The sequence below is a fragment of the Anser cygnoides genome, chromosome 5, assembly GCF_040182565.1.
Source record: "Anser cygnoides isolate HZ-2024a breed goose chromosome 5, Taihu_goose_T2T_genome, whole genome shotgun sequence".
NCBI lineage: Eukaryota > Metazoa > Chordata > Aves > Anseriformes > Anatidae > Anser > Anser cygnoides.
In genome coordinates this window covers 25191967-25213977 of record NC_089877.1, presented here as the reverse complement: position 1 = coordinate 25213977, position 22011 = coordinate 25191967, and the positions used below count along the sequence as shown (strand labels likewise).

The 22011-nt window shown below is 33.7% G+C and overlaps 1 protein-coding gene across 12 annotated transcripts in view; it reads left to right on the top strand.

Moving 5' to 3' along the window:
- DPH6 (diphthamine biosynthesis 6) overlaps window positions 1–22011 on the top strand; it is a 196463-nt gene that overhangs the window by 45716 nt on the left and 128736 nt on the right. For all 12 annotated transcript variants that reach the window (XR_010831708.1, XR_010831707.1, XR_010831709.1 and 9 more), the window contains 3 exons: window positions 4960–5033; window positions 6773–6891; window positions 17797–17858. Coding sequence is in view for 7 of the 12 variants with exons in the window: in XM_066997502.1 (XP_066853603.1) it covers window positions 4960–5033; window positions 6773–6891; window positions 17797–17858 (255 nt within the window). In the remaining 5 variants the exon portion in view is untranslated. The remainder of the gene's footprint in view (window positions 1–4959; window positions 5034–6772; window positions 6892–17796; window positions 17859–22011) is intronic.

Genomic DNA, 22011 nt, shown 5'->3' with positions numbered 1-22011 from the left:
GACACTGATAAGATCCCTCTGAGCCTTCTCTTCTGCAGGCTCTCAGCCCAGCCCTTTCAGCCTCTCCTCATAGGAGAGATGCCACAGTCCTTTCATCATCTTGGTGACCTTGCACTGGGCTCTCTCCAGTATGTCCATGTCTCTCTTATACTGGGGAGCCCAGCACTGGACACAGCACTCATTGTGCAGCCTCACTGATGCTGAGTAGAGGGGAAGGATCACCTCTCTTGACCTGCTGCTGATACTTTTCCATTCTATTTACTGCAGGTTAAGGTTGATCCTCCTGCTTTTCAGCCTTTGTTGTTCTGCTGAAGATGCTGGATGACTACATTGATTGCATGTGCTGAGGCAGACTGTAGTGAAGTAAAGCAACAAGACAGGAGTATGGCTATTTTGAGAATTCCATAAAAAGGAATCACAAAAAATCCAAAATGTGACGGAGCCTTCTGTGACTACTTTTGGGATCTGTCTGAGAAGTATGATTAACTCAGTTTCCTTTCAGCAGAACTGTAACATGAATAACCAGTATTTTTAAAATGTCTGTGCTGAGAAAGGCTGGTAAGGCCTTACCTAGGCTCATCCTAGGTAAGGTGTGGACATCTGTCTGTAGCACTGAGAAGCTACTTTATAAATCCTGTAAACATTCTCTTTGTTAGTCATGAAAGATTTAACAGATGCTAAGTTTTGCTGTACCTGTGGAATAGTAAACATAAGCCAAGGACATTAGATATAAGTATAGATTATTTGTGGGTGCTTTAAGTTTTGTTCTTCCTTGAGTGCTGTGGTGTTATTGAATACGTTTACTGATTTCTGCTGCTAGAATAGAATAGTTCTGTTCTCTTTCAGAGAATTACTGTATTAAGGTGAGTGAAATGATCCTGGTCTAGTTTGATGGTTAACAGAAGGCATGATCTACAAATAGGATAATTGTCAGATTTCACCTTGGGAAAGGTAAAAGCAACTAAAGAAGGTTGCATTCGGATCTGGGAGAGAGGAGAGCTGAAGCTCAATTCGAGCTGAGGTGTTTTTTCGCCTGATCAGAAGAAATAGTCATGAAATGAGGAAGTAGTATTTTTCATGTTCACAGAAACAGATTTGCTGAGTAAGATGATGCTGTAAGTCATTTCTGGAACTGTATTTGAATACTTGAGTTCATGGAATGCTTGCTGACTTCTTAGATAGAAATCTAAACAGATTATCTTCTTCCAGTTGTTTTCCAAAATGGTTGTATATTCACAATCTGTTATATCATTTTTAATAATCTTTCAGTCCTTTGTCCTTCTGAAGTATCTTTGTGTTCTTATTTATGTACCTAGGCTCTTCCTTACACTGTTCATTTTTTAAACTGCTTGCTGGTTTTGACATTCAACTCTTTTTCTTACTAGGGAGTCTTAAATCCTGTCATGTTTCTCAGGAGTTTTCTCCTTGCTCCAAGGGAATGGTTGATTCTCTGTATTTTAACTTCTTAGCTTATGGCTTTCATTTATTCTGTCCTTTAGTTGTCTGAATCTATCTGCTGTTCTTTGCTTTATATTTTCCTTGTAATGGCTTTGTGCAGGTAATTCCAAGCACTGTAAAATCCTAGTTTGTGAGTTGTACTTCCAGTCACAATTTACTTGCAAATACATAATAATTTTAACCATAAACCCATTATCAATATTAATTGGGAAATGTATATAGTTTTAATATGAGTGTCTGCTTATTATTATATGACAATATGAAATACGAAAGGAGTCTATGATGAAATGACTGATGGAGATGGTAGATGATGGAGAGCAGTGCATGTTGTCTCTGACTTTATTGAGGATTTTAGGCTATAACATCCTCATAGAGAAACTGATGAAGTATGGGTTGGGTGAACAGACAGTGAAGGGAGGGTGCAAAAATGATGGTGCCAGGCTCTTTTCAGTGGTGCACAATGCCAGGGCAAGAGGTATTGGGCACAAACTGGAGCACAGGAGTGCTGAACAGAAAAGAATAAAGTCTACTTCATCTTTTCCACACAAAATACATGGTGGCCTGGAAACATGGGCAGTTTATATATATAAACCATTAATTGTTTTGAAGGACTGCTAATAAAAAACAAACAAACTTTATGTAAGTAGACTTCAAAAAGTGTTTGGGACTAATGCCTTGAATACTGGAAAAGTTCAAAAATGTTTTGGTCTAGATTCTGTCATTAACAGCAGTTCTGGTGATACTTTAGAATATTTTATTTTGGTTGCAATTACTTTTATATTGGTTTATGATGTGAGATCCCGTGCATGGACTGCTTTATGATAATGACGATGATCTCACATAAGCAGAAATACAGGTGATGTTTTTGGACATGTTGGACAACATCTGAACATTGCAACATAGCATATTTTGAAGTAATTGCTAGTATCACTCTTCAAATATGAGTATAGAAGCCTAATATAAAGTTTGATTGTGCTAAGCACTCCTGATCAAAGACTGAGCTTTTGTTTTGGCTGACTCCTGGGTTCAAGCACCCTTTCAGCAGGAGCTAGGGAGAGACCTAAAGAAGTGCTGGGCCTAGGACATGGCTAGCGGTTTGCGTGAAGACACCAGAAGCTCTGTTGAGATAGTGTACACTGGGACTCAGCCGTGGTGGAGAGGTACAGCAGGGTACAGTCTCCCGTATCTGCTGGAGAAGCTAAGCCTGGCGTATCACAGACCTCAGCTCAAGCAGAGGTCCTGGAGGGAGGATACAGCTCTCCAGGTCTGGACGTGCAGGGGCGCCTTTCTGCCTCTCACAGTGTTTGAGGGAGTCTCCAGGCCCTCAGCCCCTACCTGTGCAAGCTGGCAGGAGGGGCTGGCAGACTCTGTGCATGCCAGATTGGGAGCTGGTGACTTCTTTGCTGAAGACTGGATGCTTGTGAGGAAGAGCAAGGCTCCTGCTCCACATGTTGGTCTGTACCTACAGGATAGATTTCATGCCTATCATGGACAAGGGGGCTGGGATCAACGTCCAGCAAAGCATTTGAGCCTGCAGAGCCTGAACCATGCAGGAGCATTAGGAGGAAGTCCTGAGTGACAGAAGTGGACGATTCCCAGCTGAAGGGTTTGGAGGCCCCATCTGCCTACCTGACCTGCTGTCTGGGATAGTTTGCTGCTTGAGAAGGACTCTGATCTGGGACGCTGCAGAGAGACTGCTAAAGCTTGTCCAGCCCTTGAGTTATTGCTCTTCTGCAGGGCACCAACGATACTGGCAGAGTGTTTACTCAAGCTGTAGTAATTTTCTGCGTTGCAAACTGCTTTGTGACCAAATAATTCTAGCCAAAATGAGTTTCCTTTTATTTTTATTTTTTATTACATAAAATACAAATAGTACTTAGCTGCCATAATCATTCCAAAAAGAACTTTGAACCTGTGAATGCAACGCAAGTGTAATTGTAGCAGTTCGGATAAACTGCGTATCAGAATTACATGCTGAAAATAGACCTAAGAAAGTTTCATGAATTTTATGAAATTTATTTGAAGAAAATTCTACTTATACAAATGTGTTAACTTTTTAAGAAATCTATTTCTGCATTAGAGAGTTGAGTAAATTGAAATGTCTAAGATTTATCTTTATTCTGAAAAGAGCTTTGAAACGTTATATAGAAGGCTTGAAGAGAAGCAGAAGTAATACTGACTGGATGATAATGATAATACAGGAAGCGGATAATGAACTAGTGACAGATAAGCTAAAATTAATTTTTATTGTTAGTTTAGGTCTGAATACGTGAGAAGCATCAAGCTGAATCCTCTATGACTTGGTATTAAATTTTGTGTTAAATAATAGATCCATTAATGACATGTAGTAGTACATAAATGGAACAGTGATAAAATTATCAGATTGCTATAACTAGGAATTTTGATAAAAACCCTGACTCTTAAATTGGAAGTGTAGATGGATATCAATAACTTGAGCATTTGATTAGGCAAATATGACATGAGAATTAATGGAAAAAGAAGAATATTGAGGAAAAAAATGTACCAGAAAGCTATAAAATGTTGTTTTTTTCTCCCTATAATATAATTATGTGTAAAACACCTTCAGCATCATTTTATCGATAATGTGAAGGTGACTTTTCAGTTCAGTACTATGGCAGGCAAAGACTGATTCGATTTTGAAATTCATATGTAGGTATTTAGTTGAAGAACTTGTGGTATGGTCTTTCTGGAAGCTTCATGGGGTTGCTGTCTAACAGAGCAACTCCAGAAGGTGATTACTTTGTTTAGTTATGATCAACCTTGGTTAAAAGAGCAAAACAACTATAACTAGAATGAATTTAAGGAAATAATGTAAATTCAGCATGTTGATTGGGACTCAAGTTACTTAAGAGGCGAAAGCTCATGCTTTTCAATATTTTAAGTATGTGCGTTTTCAAATGTTCATTCTCAATGTGTTCACAAGAAAAAATAATGGTTGGATTAAATAACTGAAATAAAACAGGAATCCAAAGACAATGTCTTGAAAAAACTTACAGCAGAATTTGTAAAAGGTGATGTTAAGTTCTTTGCAAATGTTCTCATTCTGGTGTATTTTGCTCTTGTGCTATGTATTGTGATAGATGCTAACATTTTAACTAATGCTGATAATTTTATGTTAGTGATATTTATTTGTAGATAGGGGGATAGCTGACATCTCAGTTACAGTGAAGAACTGCAAATAATTTTCAGGATCTCAGGAAAATGCTTAGGCTAAGCTGTTAAATCTGGTATTTTTTAGGTACACCGACCATTTTTTTTGTAGAATGGTACTTGGGTAGAATAGAGTACTCTGCTGGAGTCATAACCATGTTGTAAGTCAGCTATGCTGCTCTCTTCTGTGTAAGATCTGCGTTGCAGCCCATTCAGTTCTGTGTACTGGATACAGGGAAAATGATTTATTCCTAGTTGATTCTTCTAGTAGGTGTACTGAAACTCTGTTGTGTAGGCCAGCATATAGTGTTGTTATTCCTTGTCTTTCAGGACAAAGAAGGAGTGGAGGCTGTATCCGTGGGAGCTATTCTTTCTGACTACCAGAGAGTTCGAGTTGAAGATGTGTAAGAAAATATTTATCTTTATTAACACAGACATTTTGATACCTAATTAACTCAGTTTGCTAATATAAGTGGTTTTTTTTGGTTTTTTTTTGTTTGTTTGTTTGTTTTCCCCTGGAACTATGTGTTTTGTATATAGTATTAGTAAAAATCCAGCAGAGAGTATACCAGATTTTTGGATTTTTTATTTTAGCAGGCAGCTAAGCACCACACCACCATTCACTTGCTCTTCCCGCCCCAACAGTGTGACGGTGAGAGAATCAGGGAAAAAAATAGGTAAAACTTGTGGACTGAGATAAACAAGATAGTTTAATAGGACAGAAAAAGAAGGGAAAATAAGAATAATTGTGATAAAGGACTATACAAAACAAGTGATGCATGATGCATTTACTCTCCGCCTGCTGACCAGTGCCCAACCAGACCCCAAGCAGCAGCTGCCCCTGCCCCAGCCTACTTCCCCACCAGTTTTATCATTCAGTAAGGTGCCATATGGTATGGAATATCACTTTGGCCGGTTTGGATCAGCTGTCCTGGTTCTGTCCTCTTCCAGCTTCTGGTGCATCCCCAGCCTCCTCGCTGGCTGCTTGAGAAGCTGAAAAGTCCTTGACTTGTTGTAAGCACTGTTCTGCAACAACTAAAACATCCATGCGTTATCAGCATTATTTTCATCCTAAATCCAAAACACAGCACCATAGCAGCTACTAGGAAGAAAATTGTCCCAGCCAAAATCTTGATGCACAAACCATTCCAGTTACTTGGACTCACCTAATTTGTTAGATAATGTTAGGCATCTAAATGAACTACTTCACATGCAGAGTTGCAAAATATTTCTGAATTTCACAACTGAGTGCTCTCAGTTAAAATATATGAAAACAATAGCAAAACTAGTCAGATTACACAGGTGCTAACTATGAATTTAGGTGTCAACATTAAACATCCATTTAAATACAAAATCTTGACACTAATACTAGTCAGAAATCCCATATATTGGACAGTGTCAATTGTCAAATAAATGTATTTTTTGAGTCATTTGACCTAGTCCTATAGTTTTTAAATTTCTTTAATGCTTTTAAATTTTCTAGAATCTAGGCATTACACATTTTATTGCCAACCGATGATACTTGACAATTTGCAGAACAGATAACAATTGATAGTGCAAATGAGTGATTCTCTACTATGATAATCAAGTGCTATATTTCAACTGCTAAGTATATGTATCAAAACATAATTAAATTTACATTATCAACTTTTTATTTTGTATCTCAAGCTGCATACATTTTCCCAAATGATTCTTTTCCTTGGGTATGGATCCAAATCACAGGCTTGAGTGTAACAAATTCAACATATTGTACTAATGACATGTGCCACGGTTACCGGAGTGGTAACTTTTGCCCTAGCTGTGTTCATAAAAAGTGATCATTTCCTAAGGTGTTAATGGGTTTGCATCCCTAAAGGTTTTGCATAGTTTTACTGAAGTTCCCAGGCAAATCTGTTTACATCAATGTGTTACATCTTATATAAGTGAACTGTAGTCAGAACAAGATTACGTTGTATTTTATTTTCTTTACTAATATTAGAGTTTACTATTCCTACATTTCAAGTTATAAATTAAATATTTTAATTGAATTATAGAAGAAAATTACATAATGATAGGAAATCATAGAAACTCATTTTCTTTAAGTTAATCATGCTGTGTAAATGTATGGTGCTTGGCTTTCATCCTCTTTTATTTTGTTTTTAAGATGCAGAAGGCTTAGTCTTCAGCCTTTAGCTTACCTTTGGCGTCGAAAGCAAGAGATACTGCTTAAAGAAATGATATCATCTAACGTTCAAGCCATAATCATAAAAGTAGCGGCTTTTGGTATGTATTCAATATGAGTAATATTTTCTGCTAAAACTTGAGTGGGCAAATCCACTACATAACAAAGAAAAACAGGAACTTTGTTCTATATTTTTGAATAAGAAATGTTAATATGAGCGTGAAGAAAATTAAAACATAAAAAATAAAAAATCACACGGCCGAATAACAGTCATAATGTCTGAATCAGCCTGTATACATTTCATTCTTTTCTCAGAGTAGACAAAGCTGGAAAGTAATTCTTCATAGCCTAGTTATTAAATTCCTTTTTCAATTTTTTTGTTCTGTTTTAGTTTTGATTCGCAGTGAAGATGCATACATAATTCAGTGGTTCACAGTATTGTCATTTATAGATGATGCAGACTGGTGACTATACAATATTATAAAATAACCATGAAAGTTTTAATAGAAATATAACAAGTTAACATCAAAGAAGATGTAATTATATGAGACCAAAACATTTTGTGTAGAAACACTTTGAATTCATGGAGCATATAGCAAACAGCAATAGTTTTTCATTTTCTTCTTTTAAAAAAAAACAGTTTACAATGTAGTTTCTTAGTGTAGCAGATTATTAACGTGTTTTCATCATCAGGTAGGTAATATGAGGTTTGTATAACGGAGCAAATGAAAAGATTATCAGCTTGTTTATTGTTGAAAGTTAAGTTCAAGTGAAGTTTTATAGGAAGTCTTATTGCACTGCAGAATGGCTAGTATAATGCAAGAGTGTTAGTGGCTTTGGTGGCTAAAGCAGTGTGTCTAAAAAAGTGTTGCATAACCTTAGAAGTCTGATGGTTGGCTTATTTGGGCAACTTTCACATTAAATTCCTAATGTCTGTCCATCTTCTTTAAAGGACTGCTTTATAACAAAGTTATTTCTACTGAAATACTGACCAAGACTTGAATTATAATCCATTTACACTTAGGTGAATTCTATGAGTTTAAAACAAATAATAATGTTTTAATTTTTTTTAAATCTGCTTCTCTTTAGGTGATATTGCTTCTGACCACTTTTTGCATTATGATTATGATCGCCTTGCTGTATTGTTCTCATAGCATCTATAGATTAGTGGGATTAGAATGATTAGAAATATGGTGTTCCCTCATTCACTTAGAGATAACAAGTGACATAATTTAATAGCATTTGCCTGAATTCATGGAAGGCCAGTTACAAGTACATAGGTGTACATTATGTCACATACAAGTTTGTGTTTTTTTTGTTTTATTTTGTTTTTAATTGGAAAAAATAAACGCTTTTTAAAGGAATTAAGTTTTCGGACCAGGTAAAGTATATCTATTTTAGGGGAAAAAAAAAGCTTACATTCCTTATGCTGATGAAGGAAAAAATGGATGTCCACAAGAATATGCAACATGCTTTTTCCAATCAGAATTATTTTTCATTAAATGCAGGTTGTTTTCATCTATTTGTATAACTAAAGGGAACTAACCAGCAAAAACAAACAACAGCCCCAAAATGAAACAAGTAAATACTATTTAAAATATAGGTGAAGTATATTAAAGAAAACATATGATTTAAATAATAGATGCAACTATTTCACAAGTAGATATCATTGCCTTATCCCTGAAGCAAGATAAGCTTTTCTTTTGTATTCTGCAACCTTAAAAAAAAAAAAAAAGCTTAAAATGGACCAGTTAGTGCACAAAGAGTCCTTTGTTGGCTATTCATTTAAGAAGCGAATACCATAAATACTTGTAGATAGCAATTAGATAGAAAATCACTGAGATTTTTTTTTCTTTTTATATTTTTGGCTACAGGTAAAAGAAAGATCTTATCAGAGTCAATTTCTCACCTGCCTCAGGCAAATGTAATTAGATGTAAGCAAATTTAATGGAGCTTGTGTGCTCTGGGGCCATTCTGTAATGCTTTAATAATTGCATGCCTTATTAAAGAGGATTTAAGGTATGAAGGCTGTTTAACATATCAAGTGGCAAAGAAGCTAACATATAGTTTAACTTTTTGCCTTTTAGATGAATAATCAAAGCTAAACTGCAATGAAAATATTTAAAATAACAGATTTAATAGTCTGAAGGATGATACATTAGATGGTACGTCCTACAGATGTTAATGCAAGAAGCAAATCTGTAACTTGAGCTTGACATTCATCAGCGCTGGCATACTTGTACACCTGCCTTGTCCTGTTTTCCATTAACTCAGTGCTAGTATTGGCAAGGTAAAAGCCTGTCATTTTATGTAGAAAACACATAATTATGCAAGTAAATGAGCATTAGTTTAGTACATTTCCCTAAATCCACCATTACAAATTAATACCACAAACTTTGCCAGTGGCAAGAGTTTTCTATCTCAGAGTAGTATGCTTTTCCAGATGGAATACCAATTGCTCTCACTTACATGCAAAAGAAGTATTGTTAGTGGGCCTTCCTCATGTGCCTTCTGTTGATCTATATGTAGATCAGCTTGCTTTCCTTTAGAGTGTATTTCAGAGGCTTTAATGCTGAGAGAAGAACATTCCATGATCTAACAGCAAACCTAAGCAATAAAAAAAGAGTAATTCCTATGAATGTCTGTCTTCCGTGCCACTTTCCTGCTGCAGAAGATGCCTGTGTGATGCATGATACTTTTGTATTTGAAATATATCTCTCTTCAGTGGAAATAACAGAAGGTTAGAATGAGATTACTCAGTAACAGCTAAAGTAGAACCAGTTGTTATTGTCTTTATGTGCATCTGAAATTCCAGTAATACCCATTGCTTCTGTGAGATTGTGCAGTATAGCATAACCATAAGACGTGTTTTTGATATCCTTGTTCTGTGAACACATTTTATGGGTTAAAACAATAATTAACTTGAAGAGTCTACATATAACAGATTCAACTTTTAGGTAACTTTATGTACTACTCTTAATTGTACCAGGTTCTGAAACAAATAGCTTCCACTGCAGCACAAAGCATAATACCTTAAGTAGAAATTAAGAGGAGGAGGGTTTGGGAGGAATCTTAGGGTTCCTCACATCATGGTCTTCACTAAAATTCGAGAATCAAGTTTTACTTAGTTTTACTTGGCTTACATAATTAACTATACCTACATCTTGTTGAAAATTGACACTAAAACTTAAGTGCCATTACACGTTGAAATGTGACAACTTTCATTTCTGTAAATATAGTTGAAATTTTTTTTGTTACGCTGGTAAGAGTAATTTGTCCTCAACAACTATATTTTCCTTGATGTTTTAAGAGGAATGTTCACCTTCAGTAAGTTTTTATGAGGATAAGTGAACAGTGTTTACTTGAGAAACTGGGGAAAAAAAAAAAAACCTTCAATCAAACTTTCAATCAAAAATCAAACTTCAAAACTTTCAATCAAAATCAGAACATAAATCTATGGCAGTATTTTCAACCTTTTTTTCTTGATATTGTCTTTTTTACTTAATATAAAAGTCTCGTGTTCCACTTCAAATTATGATAAACAAAGCAGCAAAAAACATTTTTCAAATATCTAAAAATTTTTAATGACTGTCATCTCTGTTAGGAATAATGTAATCTTAAACTTTTATTAGAAAAATCATTCCTGAAAAAAGTTAAATTATTATCTTGTATATGTATATGATAACTTTTAATGCATTTTTATTACTGTACCTGTTCGGTTTATATATTTGGCAAATGAAATTAATACCTAGCATGCACTTTTAGAAACGTATTCTTATCAGTCTTTTCCCCCTTTTTCTAATCCTTGTTTCCTGACATGCTACTGCCATTGAACTTTCAAACAATGCTTCGAAAACTTAGTTTCTCCTTTAGAGTATTGGCATTTTTGCCTTAGGCACGTTCCCTAACACATATGTCTGCACCTTCATCATTCATGTTATTGACAATAAAAAGATGCCACACCTGTTTGTTCACCAGACATTGAATGAAAGGGCTTGAAATTATGAAACCACAAAACCACAGGAGTCATTTTAGCTCAGGTCCTTTTTACTTTTTTTTTTTTTTCATGAGGGAAAGACTTTAAGTGAAAAGTTTTGGAAATAATAAGGAAAGAAAATATTCTTTGCATTTGGAATGTTATATGCCCTGATATTTGTATATGAATGACAGATACTTTGATAACAATGTAAGATGAGGTTTCAGAAAGAGCTTTTAATACATGAGCAGAAAGAAATGTTTTAAAATCATATGTTAAAGAAGAGATGAGTCTGTGACCATTTGCATGAATGGATCTAGAAATAAGAGATAAAATATGATTCCTTCTTTGCCATCTCTTAAGCCTGTAGGCTGGAGATTGGCAAGACTGCGGAGACTGTCGATATTTTCAGTAGTAAAAGATAACAGGAGTTAGAAGGCAGAGTAGGAAAGTGAATGTGCCTGAAAACACAAAGTAATTGAGAGTTGACTTTGAGTGCATTGCATTCTTAAGGAGATGTCAGAGACAGAGAAAATTGAAGAGAGACAGCTTTAGAGTGGAAGGATCACTTTGCAATTTGAGATCAGATCATCTAAAGAAATAGTGAAAAGGCAGAAATGGTCTAAGAATGGACTATTAGGCTTTTAAAGTGAAAAAGAAAAGGAAGTGTGGGTTCTAATGAAGTAGACAGGACAATAGTCAGAACTTCGAGTTGAAAAGTAGTGGAATAAAATGAGCTTAGGAAAAGGTGTCAGAAACAAAAATAAGCTTAACAGAATTAAAAGCAATAGGGAGAGATGGTGTTTTGTTAAAACTCAAGTGTTACTTGCTGCTCTTTGACGGTTTGTAAAATTTAAGTTCTGAATGCACAATTACTATGCAGATTTCTATGTTGAAACAAAGCTTAAGCTCAAACCCTTAAAGGTGTGTGTGTGTGTACTTAGAGCCATAGATAGTTTGTGTTCCAGGCCCCTATGAGTTCTTGTTTTAGGACAAGATTGTTTATTTTTGCTTTGTTATTATTAAGATTGTTTATTTCTGCTTTATTTCTGATTGTTTATTTCTGCTCTGACTTTTACCCTTTTGTGGGTGATCTACCGGCTTGTTCTGTCAGACGTCTCTATTGATCTATTTGTGAGCTGTGACTTTTTTTTAAAGATTTATAACTTGTCTGCATGGGGATGAATGTAATGACATGGACACAAACTTTAGCACTTGCACATGCCACAAAATCAAATTGTAATTCCTTAATCACACTACTACTGTTCAAAGCACAGAAATATCAAAATCTTCTAACAGAGACAAAAAAGCACACCATTTTTAACCAAACTGAGGTGCTAGAGTGGCCAAACTCTTTGAATGAAATAGATTAATAAACAAAAGACGTCATAGACACTGGATCTAAAATAATTCTACTCAAAACACTTCAGGATTCCAAATTTAAATACTCTGAAAATAGATTTATAATGGGAAAGTCATATGTTTTTAGCTGTATGAAGGCAAAGTGTAATGCCTCTGAAGTCCATTGAAATTCCTGAGAGGAAGTTGGTTGGGGCAGTATTTGTAGTGAGCTGAACCATTTGCTGTATAGGGTCTTGTTTTGAAAGATGAGAGGAAAAATGGATTTGAAAACAACAGTTTAATACTGTTTTTAAACAATTATTCCACAATCTCTTTCTAAACTATGGACATTTCTGAGTTGTACAAGTATCTGAAAATATTGTACTGTTATTTGATGAAACAATACAAAATTTTTTCAAAGACTTACTGAGGTTTCTCTTACTGAAATGGTAGAGCTAAATTGCTTTGAATTCTGGATGTAACTAGACGCAAATAACTTTGATGTTAAGAAATCACAAGACATTACAGATAAAATTTACATTGCCTGGTATGAAAAGTTATAGAGCCTTTTACTTCTTGGAATTCTAAAATTTGATGACATCAGAGTAACCTAGTTTAGAAAACAGGAAGAAGATTAACCATGATCCTTAATAAATTGTACTGGGAACAGTTGGTTACTAGAACCAACCTTCAGGGTTAACTTCTAACTTTACCACTAACCTTGCAGATTCTATCCCAGTACTATATCCACACTGGGTAAATTATCCCAATAAAATAGATGAAGGCACATGATCAAATTGCGTGATTTCTGCTCTTTTATACAATAAATTTAAAGTGTATTCGCCTTAAATCTTTTAGAGGTGGGGCTAATAACCAGTAGGTATTTTCTTTTCTTTGTTTTTATATGAAAATTTTGCAGCTTTTACTTCTTTTTTTTGATGTTTTGGAAATGGAAATTCAAGGCCTCCATCTCTTTTGCCATTGTTATACAACCTTTCGTGTATGAAAGTTACGATGAAGAATCAACTACAAACCTGTTATTTATTCTGCCAGACAGAAAGTTCACTTCCTTCCCAAGTTTTCATTGAAATAAAAGCTAAATATTATACCAGGAATAATTTACCTCCAGGCAATTTAAGGTGTATATTTACAGTGCATTAGTATCTTTGTGGCAGTTGCATTCCTGCAATATGAAGGGTATCTGACGTTTGTGTATTCCTGCAGAGTAAACCTGCTTTACCAACTAGTAGCTTTTTGGTTTGTGTAGGCTTTTCCTGTTCTATTATAAACATACTCTGATTCTTTGTCATTAAAACAGTACTTAATCCACCTTCATAAAAATCAATATTGTTTACTTAAAGGAAAAAAAGACACTTTAAGTATAGGATTTTACTTTCAAAAGCAGTCTGATAGTCTGTTCCAACTATTAGTGTTAGAGATTGGTGCAGTGTAGCACTCAGGAAAAAAATTATGTACCACAATTTCTTAAAACTAATAATTATATGAATCATTATTTTCTCAACATTTTTACTAACTTGAGGTGAAAATAGGCTTTTTGTATTAAAATACTTTCTTTAAAATCAAGAATATTTTAAAATTATGAACATGTATAAAAACACTTTTTGAGTAAGTTGAGGCTTTAAAATGTATATTTTTGTTAGCCAAATATTATGGCATGAAAAATTGAACTTGATTTCTTTTTTTAGTTGTCATGATAAATGCAAGTAATATCAGGTAGTTATCCTTCAAAGTTAAAGACTGTTACTCTAATATGTGTGAAGAAAGTGAACCATTTAATTCATGGTTTTCTTGTGTAACTTAACACTAACACACAGCACCAGTGGAATGCCTTTTAATAATGTTCTTTGATACATTTTTCTTTCACTACAGAGCAAAGCCCTGAATTTCTGCCCCCATCTGTACATTGCTGTGGTTCTGTTCAGCATTTGTCTTGTGGCTGCGTGCATGAGTTCTGCAACCATTCTTGATAGGTGTAAGAAGGAGTTCTGTTGCTGTCAGTGGATTTATCAGGAATTACAGATGGACTAGACATTACTTTGAAGTGATTATACCATTTGTGCTATCGTGTACTGATTTTGTAATAAAAGGGAGGTGAGAGCACAATTTGTTTTACTGGGTACTGTTAAAAACAGCATTATCAAATCTTTCAAGATGTTTCTTTCATCACATACTGGTCTATCTCAAAGAAATAAAGCCCCACTTGCTTTCGTGACAGCACATAATAAATTGACAGATGTAATTCAGTTGGGGAGCTAAAAAGACATTGAGAATAATGGGGCATAACATTCTAGGGTTAACATTTATTCATAGATGATGCAATTAAATAAAACAGGCATTAACTTCAAGGTCAGTCAGTAAAGTAATAAAAGTGAATATTTTAATTGAATTGTAATTGCTTCTCATTGATACATGCAAGTTAAGTAAAATCGATGTCAGTGCTGCAAATTACAGTTCTCTTCCTAATTAATTTCTTAATTCTACATAGTCATCCAGGCCCTGGACCTTGTTGTTGGTTTATCTACCCATCCAGCTTTCTTTACAGATAGTTTCATGAAGGAGAAGTCTGGAGGATGTAGTTAAATGGAATATACCAGTACTTTACCATACATTGTTTTTCTTTGCACTCTAAATCATTTTAAGAATCTGGATCAATCTACTCCTTCATATAATGAAAAACATGTGAAGGAGAAGTATAGATTTATATTTGTTGTTCTGTAAATATGGTAAAATAATTTATTATAATGATAGTAGCAGTAGACCTATGGCTTTGTCTATACATGCATACCATTATTTGAGATTTGGATATTGATTACTGGTTCTGCAAATTACAGCTTTCATTGGTTCTTGATGCCTTTAGAAGATGGTTTCTATTCATTCACAATACAAACATATTGGAAACTAAAGGAAATTATGTTTTTCAAAAGAAAGATAATCCATCCAAATAGTAGAATACTACTAAGAAGTTGAAAGGGTACCTTGTAGTTTGACAGATTTTCATGTAGGGATAATACTGTAGAGTTTACCCATTTTGCCATACACAGGCAATTTATTTGTATTTCATGTACTATTTGTATAATAGCTTCTTTTTCATTATTATTTTGTATTAATTGGGGGCTAAACAGTAGGCATATTTTTCTTCATATCTAAGAGAAGTTGTGAGAGAATAATATGTTAGTATGTCTGGATTTGTCAACTTCCCTTTCTCACTTGTTTCTAATGTGAGCCCTTAGTTTAAATTTAAAGGAAAACAATTAGCTTTATTAAGGAAAGGGACTGAATTTATAAGAAAAGTAATGATATTAATGGAGAATGTTAATCTAAATTTCTAACGACTAATATAATATGGTATTCGTTACAGAAAATGTGTGTTTAGTTAATACCTGTCCCATTAAAATCAAGGACAATGCTAAGCTGATATTCATTGGAAGATACCACCAGGGTCGCTGGAATTTTTCACTGTAGACCAGATCAGCTTTCACCAAAGCATATACCACAAATGCTTCCGTTCTATTTTTAATGAACTGGTCATGATAGCTACACTTCACGTGCTTCATAGTCATTGTAAATTGAAGAGTATAATCTACCTTGAGTTTCTAAATCAGCATGCATAGATGTAAATTAACTCTGTCCACAGTGGAGAAAAGGTTCTCCAGCTACAGTGAATCATTGCAAGAAGTTTAAAAATAGTAAGCAAGAAAAATAGTACCTGTGAAATGAAGATGTTGAGAGAAGTAGCTGACTACTTTATATATTTATTTTTCAAAGTTAAGAGCATATGTTGTTGATTTTGTAAATCTTTAAAGTGTTCATCCCTAAACTGAGATTGATAAGGTCTCTTCTGTACAGTATTTCTGTATTTTCTTGTGTCTTGTGTGTTGTATTCTGTATTTAGAGTTCTTTATAAATAAGTTTACAGCAAAGAATGGAGGTATGGAATATATATAAGGTTTATATATAATAACATCTGATAATATATATATTTATATATATGCATATGTATATATTTCAAGAATAACATTTTTCTTGAACATTTCCATTATTTGCCTTTTTGTTCCATTATACGGCAGATTAACAAGTATAACCAGATAGAAATATGCACTGTTGGTCTGATGATGCAGTATGGAAAATAGGGGGAGTTTGGAATTTATTGTTTTGAAAAAAAAGTTCTTTTGCTTTTCAGAGCAAAGTAAATCTATTGAAATGAAGATATTTTTGAATTAATTTTCACAAACACCGGTGATCCGTATCTTATATGTGGCAACACAGGTTTTCGTTCTGTTAATAAAGAGCAATAAACCAATAGCAAAAGAAAAAACAGATGGAGAAAAAACTGTCCTCCTTCATTTTATTTATTGAATGGTTTGTAAAGTGTTTTTTCCAGTTAGTAAGGGATTTTTTAATGCACTTTAATGAAATATTTAAAAACTTTATTAATGTTTTGAAATCTCATTCACTCTAACTTGTTTTAGTTTCACAGAAATTTAAACATACCAAGCCCATCACTGTAAAAATTAAAAGGCATATCAGCTATTTGAACTCAGCAAAGACTTTATATAATAGTATACCATACATTTATGTAACAGCTTTCATCATCAATGAGCTAAAGTGCTTTGCAAGGTACATGCTTCAGAAATTGCTTCTAAATGGAGTCATTCTGGTGGCAGTTCTTTGATGATATCCATTATTATATAAAGCATTACAGCAGGAAGAAATAGACAAGCATTGCGATGAGCGCCAGAAAATGGGATCACTGAAAATTTGCCAGTGTACCTTCATTGTCAGAAGTCATCATTCTGTTTTCTTTCTTACTTTGAATGTTAAGACCTTTTGACCACATAGTCTCCAATCTAACTAGGATGTTAATTTGGTTACTGACTGATTGGGATGCGTACTCTTGAAACAGTTTTTCTTGGCCTTTTTTTATCCCAGTACTGATTAACATCAATTATTTGTTTTATTCCTGAGAAGTGACACTGTAACAGCCATGAGCTGGCAAAACTCATAAAGGCAAAAAGCCAAGACAGGAATGCAGAGAGGCAAGTTATTAGAATTGTCAAATGCTAAAAGGGCTTACTTTTTATCTAGGAAAATAAATCAAAATGTAGACATCTTACAGAATATTTTGTAATACGTCAGAAGGTAAAACATTAAAGGCATTCTGTAAGTAACACACAGATTAAGGGTAACACACACAAAAGAGTTTTTATTACAGAAAACATTCTGTGTCCCCTCTAATAATTTATGTATCTCTCTTGCAGGAACTACAAAAAATTAACTAGTATTTTAATTTAATATGTATATAGAAAGGTAACTTCTGCCTTAGGGAGGTTATTTCTGTGTAGTTTATTTATTTATTTATTTATTACTGTGGACCAAGATGTTTACGGGTTATTGAAATTTTGAAGAAAGGAAAATGATAGCTTTTTTAATTGACATGCAGTGCAAAAGATATTGGCCTTATTCTTCACAAATGTGGAAATGACTTGCCCAGAGGGGATGAGAGAATTCTGACAAAGTATGTTTTCTTTAGGATTACACTTATTTTAGATGCAGTAGGATTATTTTCTTAAGGAGATACGTAACATAATGAAAGAAAAAAAAAAAAAAAAAACATAATAGTACTTTTAAAAACATATTTTAACACTTTTTTTTCTTTTTTCACCTCCAGGTTTAGATCCAGATAAGCATCTAGGAAAAACATTGGATCAAATGGAGCCTTATCTTTTGGAGGTATTACCGAAAGAATACGGGCAAAGTTATTGACTTTCTACAACATCACTTTCTAGTTGTAAAATTAACTTGATCAAAAATACTTAGGATCTAATTTCTCAAAATAACTAACCCAAGGTTTATTGTTGTACAGAGAACATTGGCCTCTGACAAAGACTTCCAGTATGAAAAACATTCCATCTGGAGGTAGTTCACAACTGTTGCCAGAGTCTTTAAAACAGAATAAAGGCAAGAAACTTCAATATTAAGAAAACATTAGCTCGTGTAAATATGATAAAATTAAATAGTTGCATGTAATTTAGATACTTTTACAGTGAAGAATGTATGTGGCAAAATCATAGATGGTACAAAATGTCTCCATCTGAAGGTTTCATATCTTTTTTACACAATCTGACCATGTTAATCACGTACAAAGTCCTCAAAGCAGGAAAATGGTTCTAGGTGGAGCTGATAATTTTTCTTAAAGATAAGTTATATAACTGGGAACAAAAAAACCAGATTTTGTAAGTGTCTTTTGGATTTGAGGTAGAAGCATCAAACATTGAGCTAAGTACAATTTGAGAATAATTGACCTGAAAATGTGTTTTTGTATGTTGTTTTGTGACAGAGTTTACTGATTTCTTGTCCCACAAGACAGTTAACAACCCGCAACTCTTTGTGTTTAGCTATTTACAGAGTTCTGCTGTAAACTTTATTAGCTTAAACCATCTAAATTTGCACAAAACAATTCCTAAAAATACTTCTTGTTGTTAATCTGGTTAGCTACAATTCGTAAGTATAATTCTGGTTAGTATGTCTTCATAAGTAATTTTTCTGGAACAATTAAAAGCATGCTAAACTGTTGCAAAAGAAAAGGGAAAATTAATTAGAATGTTTGGAACCATAAAAATCTCCTCTGCTGCTAAAAATAGTGAAGTTTAGTAGGAATTATACCTTGATTTTAACTTAATTTTCTTAGTCATTTATATAGCTTGAGGCAGAAGGATAGATAATTGGTACATGGCAAAGCTGATTATGAAGAATGAATGTTCACGACACTCAGATTGTCTTACTTTTTTTCCATTTGATCATTCACTTTAAAAAAGAAAGCCATAAATTAAGAAATCCCAAAGTACTCAGATTCTTCCTGATATTTGGCTAAATTGAACTGATTATTAGTTGCTTTTATTGAAATTCTTACTGTCATGATTTAAGACTTCTCAAAGGCCACCTTTGTAGTTTTTATATTTTATTGATATGATAATAACTAGAACAACAACTATCTTAAGGTGTAGAATCATAGAACAGTTTGGTAGAATGGTTAAACGTAATAGAACATTCTGACCCTATTTGTAACTGGTTGTCAAGTTATTGTAGGGGGAGAATGCATTGCTGATATTTGTTCATGTAACTTTTTTCTGTATGTATGCATGCTATGACAGTTAAAGTAAGTGCAAACATATTGTTTTTACTGGATACTTATCCAGTAAAGGCCTAATAAAATCAAATCATTAACTATCGACTGTAGAGAAAAGCTTAGGTTAATGATTTGAAATATTCTTTCACAACCCAGTGAAGTCTTCAACACCAGAAATTCTGGTAGACAGTGGGATTTTCTTCTGTGTTCTCTTAAAATCATATTAGATGTCAATAAAGTAGTTTTATATTCAGAAGGGTGTAGGATTTTTCCTTATAGCATTTTTGCTAGTGTGGCTTGCAAGTTTGTGACAATTTCTGCTGTTCTGGTTAAAAGGAATTTAAATAGTGTTTTACATGTTCTCGAGTTTTGTTGAAAGCCAGTTTATATGTTCGTTACTTCAGTGACCAGAAAAATGCCTCTGTTGAGTATAACAGGGTCTTTGATATACAACTGTAACATGTTCTGTTTCAAGTCATGCATCTTATTTTGATCTGGGATTGCATGGAAACATCCTTCTTTACATTTTAGTATGTGAAAGTTAAGGTTCCACTTCTCTGTTACTAAGATCAGGAATTGAGACTGCATGATATAAACTTATTTTATTCTAAAAGGTTACCTTAAGAAACTAACAATAAAATCAAAATCAATTTATATCACTTTATAATTTGTCTGTTAGGCATACAGGAAATAAGCATGAAGTAGCTATTTCATTTGAGCCGTTACAAAACAAGTGTCAATGTTAATTGAAAGGGTGGGGAGGGGAAACTCTGCTTTCATCCACTGAATTATTTAACTTTGGAAAAAATACATAGTCGCTTAAATTTCTGGTCTTCTGATTGTATTGAGTGGGAAAAACTTTGAATTAATTTTGCATTTTTTTTTTCTGACTATATAGAGGAGGTTTGAGTACAACCCATACTTTTTTCAGGGGTGAATTTTACTGGCTCAGAACAGTGGCAATGAAAGTTCTTGAAATAATTTTTTTCTAAATTACTGGTCTTTGATTAATTATTGATGAATGGTTGCAACATAATTACTAAATTACTGTCTTGTTCCATGTACCACTGTTTCCCGTATACCAGGAGCTGTAGGTTTTACACTAAAGAATTTATTGGCAACCTGCCAAATCTGAGAGACTGCTTACAGACTCCTTGAAATTCATCAATAGAATGTTAAATGTATATTATGGTAATATTTGTCTGTACTTCTGTCCCTAGTAATACACAGTAAGAAATTGTTTAGTCATCTGTGTGCTTGCCTTAGAAGTTGATGAGTACTTCTTGATGTAAAGAACATTCTGTAATTACAGAGAATTTACTAGCTGTTACAATTTCTGTCTGGGGAAAAAAGTTTTCACTTGAAACAAGAAGCACTAGCATTCAGATATTCTATCTTTGATTATTTAACATCAGTGAGAAAGTCAACTTTACTCCTGTTTCATTTCCAAGGTCAGAAAAGACTATTCATTGGGTAATATTTGGGCTTACACCTTGTGTATTTGAGTTAAGATGAATTTTGAATAGTGTAGAAATTGTTTTCATTGTATAATTCTTTCAGATTTCAAATTGGACTTGCATTTTTAGTTATGTAATTTTTAAATTTCTGGCTTATCTGAACTAAAAGGCAGATCTAGCATCACAAAATAGAGATTAGTCTAAGTTGTTGTATTATTATGAATGTACTATCCAACTTGCAAAAGAGAATATATTAGTTTCTGAAAAATGTAAATAAATGATTAAAAGGCAAAGTTCTGATGTCGTTGATGGCATCTTTAAAATACTGCTTACTTCTTTAGAAAATGAACATTAGGGATCTTTCTATGAGCTGCTGAATATCCTCAGCTCCTGTTGACAGTGGCAAGTGAAAATCCTTTAGCATCTTGTGTGATTGGCGTCAAGCATGATCTTAAAGTCAGTGACATTGAGAAAAGGGATTTCCCACAACAAAGACAGGAAAGAGTCTCGCATCTTTTGAGTATTTGATGTTAAATAGGCAATAATTATTCTAGGCTCTGAGGTTTACAAGCAAACCTGCCAATTTTAAAAATGGCTTGTAAACAGTCATTTCTTGCGTTCCCTGTGGAAAAGGTTACTGGTAGAAAGATCTTGTCCAGTTTTCTCTTTCATTTTACGTAAGAGTTTTGTTTATTTTTGTTGTTGTTGTTTTTGTTCTTTTTTTTTTTTCCCTGGCAGTGGAAGCTACAAAAAGAAGAATAAAAGGTTTTGACTAACTGTTTTGTAGATTGTCCATTCTTATTGCATCAACATTAATTATTCTTGATATATTTGTCCTATAGAAATTTTTTTTGCCACTGTTGACAGATGTTCTCTCTTATGCCAGGAGTGTAATTTTTTAATGAGCACTTGATTAAAGGTTTTCTCCTGTTACTTTCCTTTAAATGAAAATGTGAAAGGGAAATGAATAATATCTCAGATAACAATACATTCAAAACATTATCTAATATATATTACAAAAGAGATTGAGATTTTTCCAACAGAAGGTCACATAGAGTATTACTTAGGTATTGTCTTCTTAGAGCATTTATACTTTCCTTCAAAATAAAAGTTGAAGAGGACTCAGGCCTTTTGTTTATTTTTTTAAATTTAAAATTTGGTCTTTAATTGTATGACAAAAAGTTTCACGTATTTCTATCTTGTCTCTCATGCTTTTGATTTTTTTTTTTAGCTAAGGTGATGGCTGAAGCTGTAAATATTCTTCAAAGTTTTAAAAGAAAAACCTTTGGAAAAACTCTAG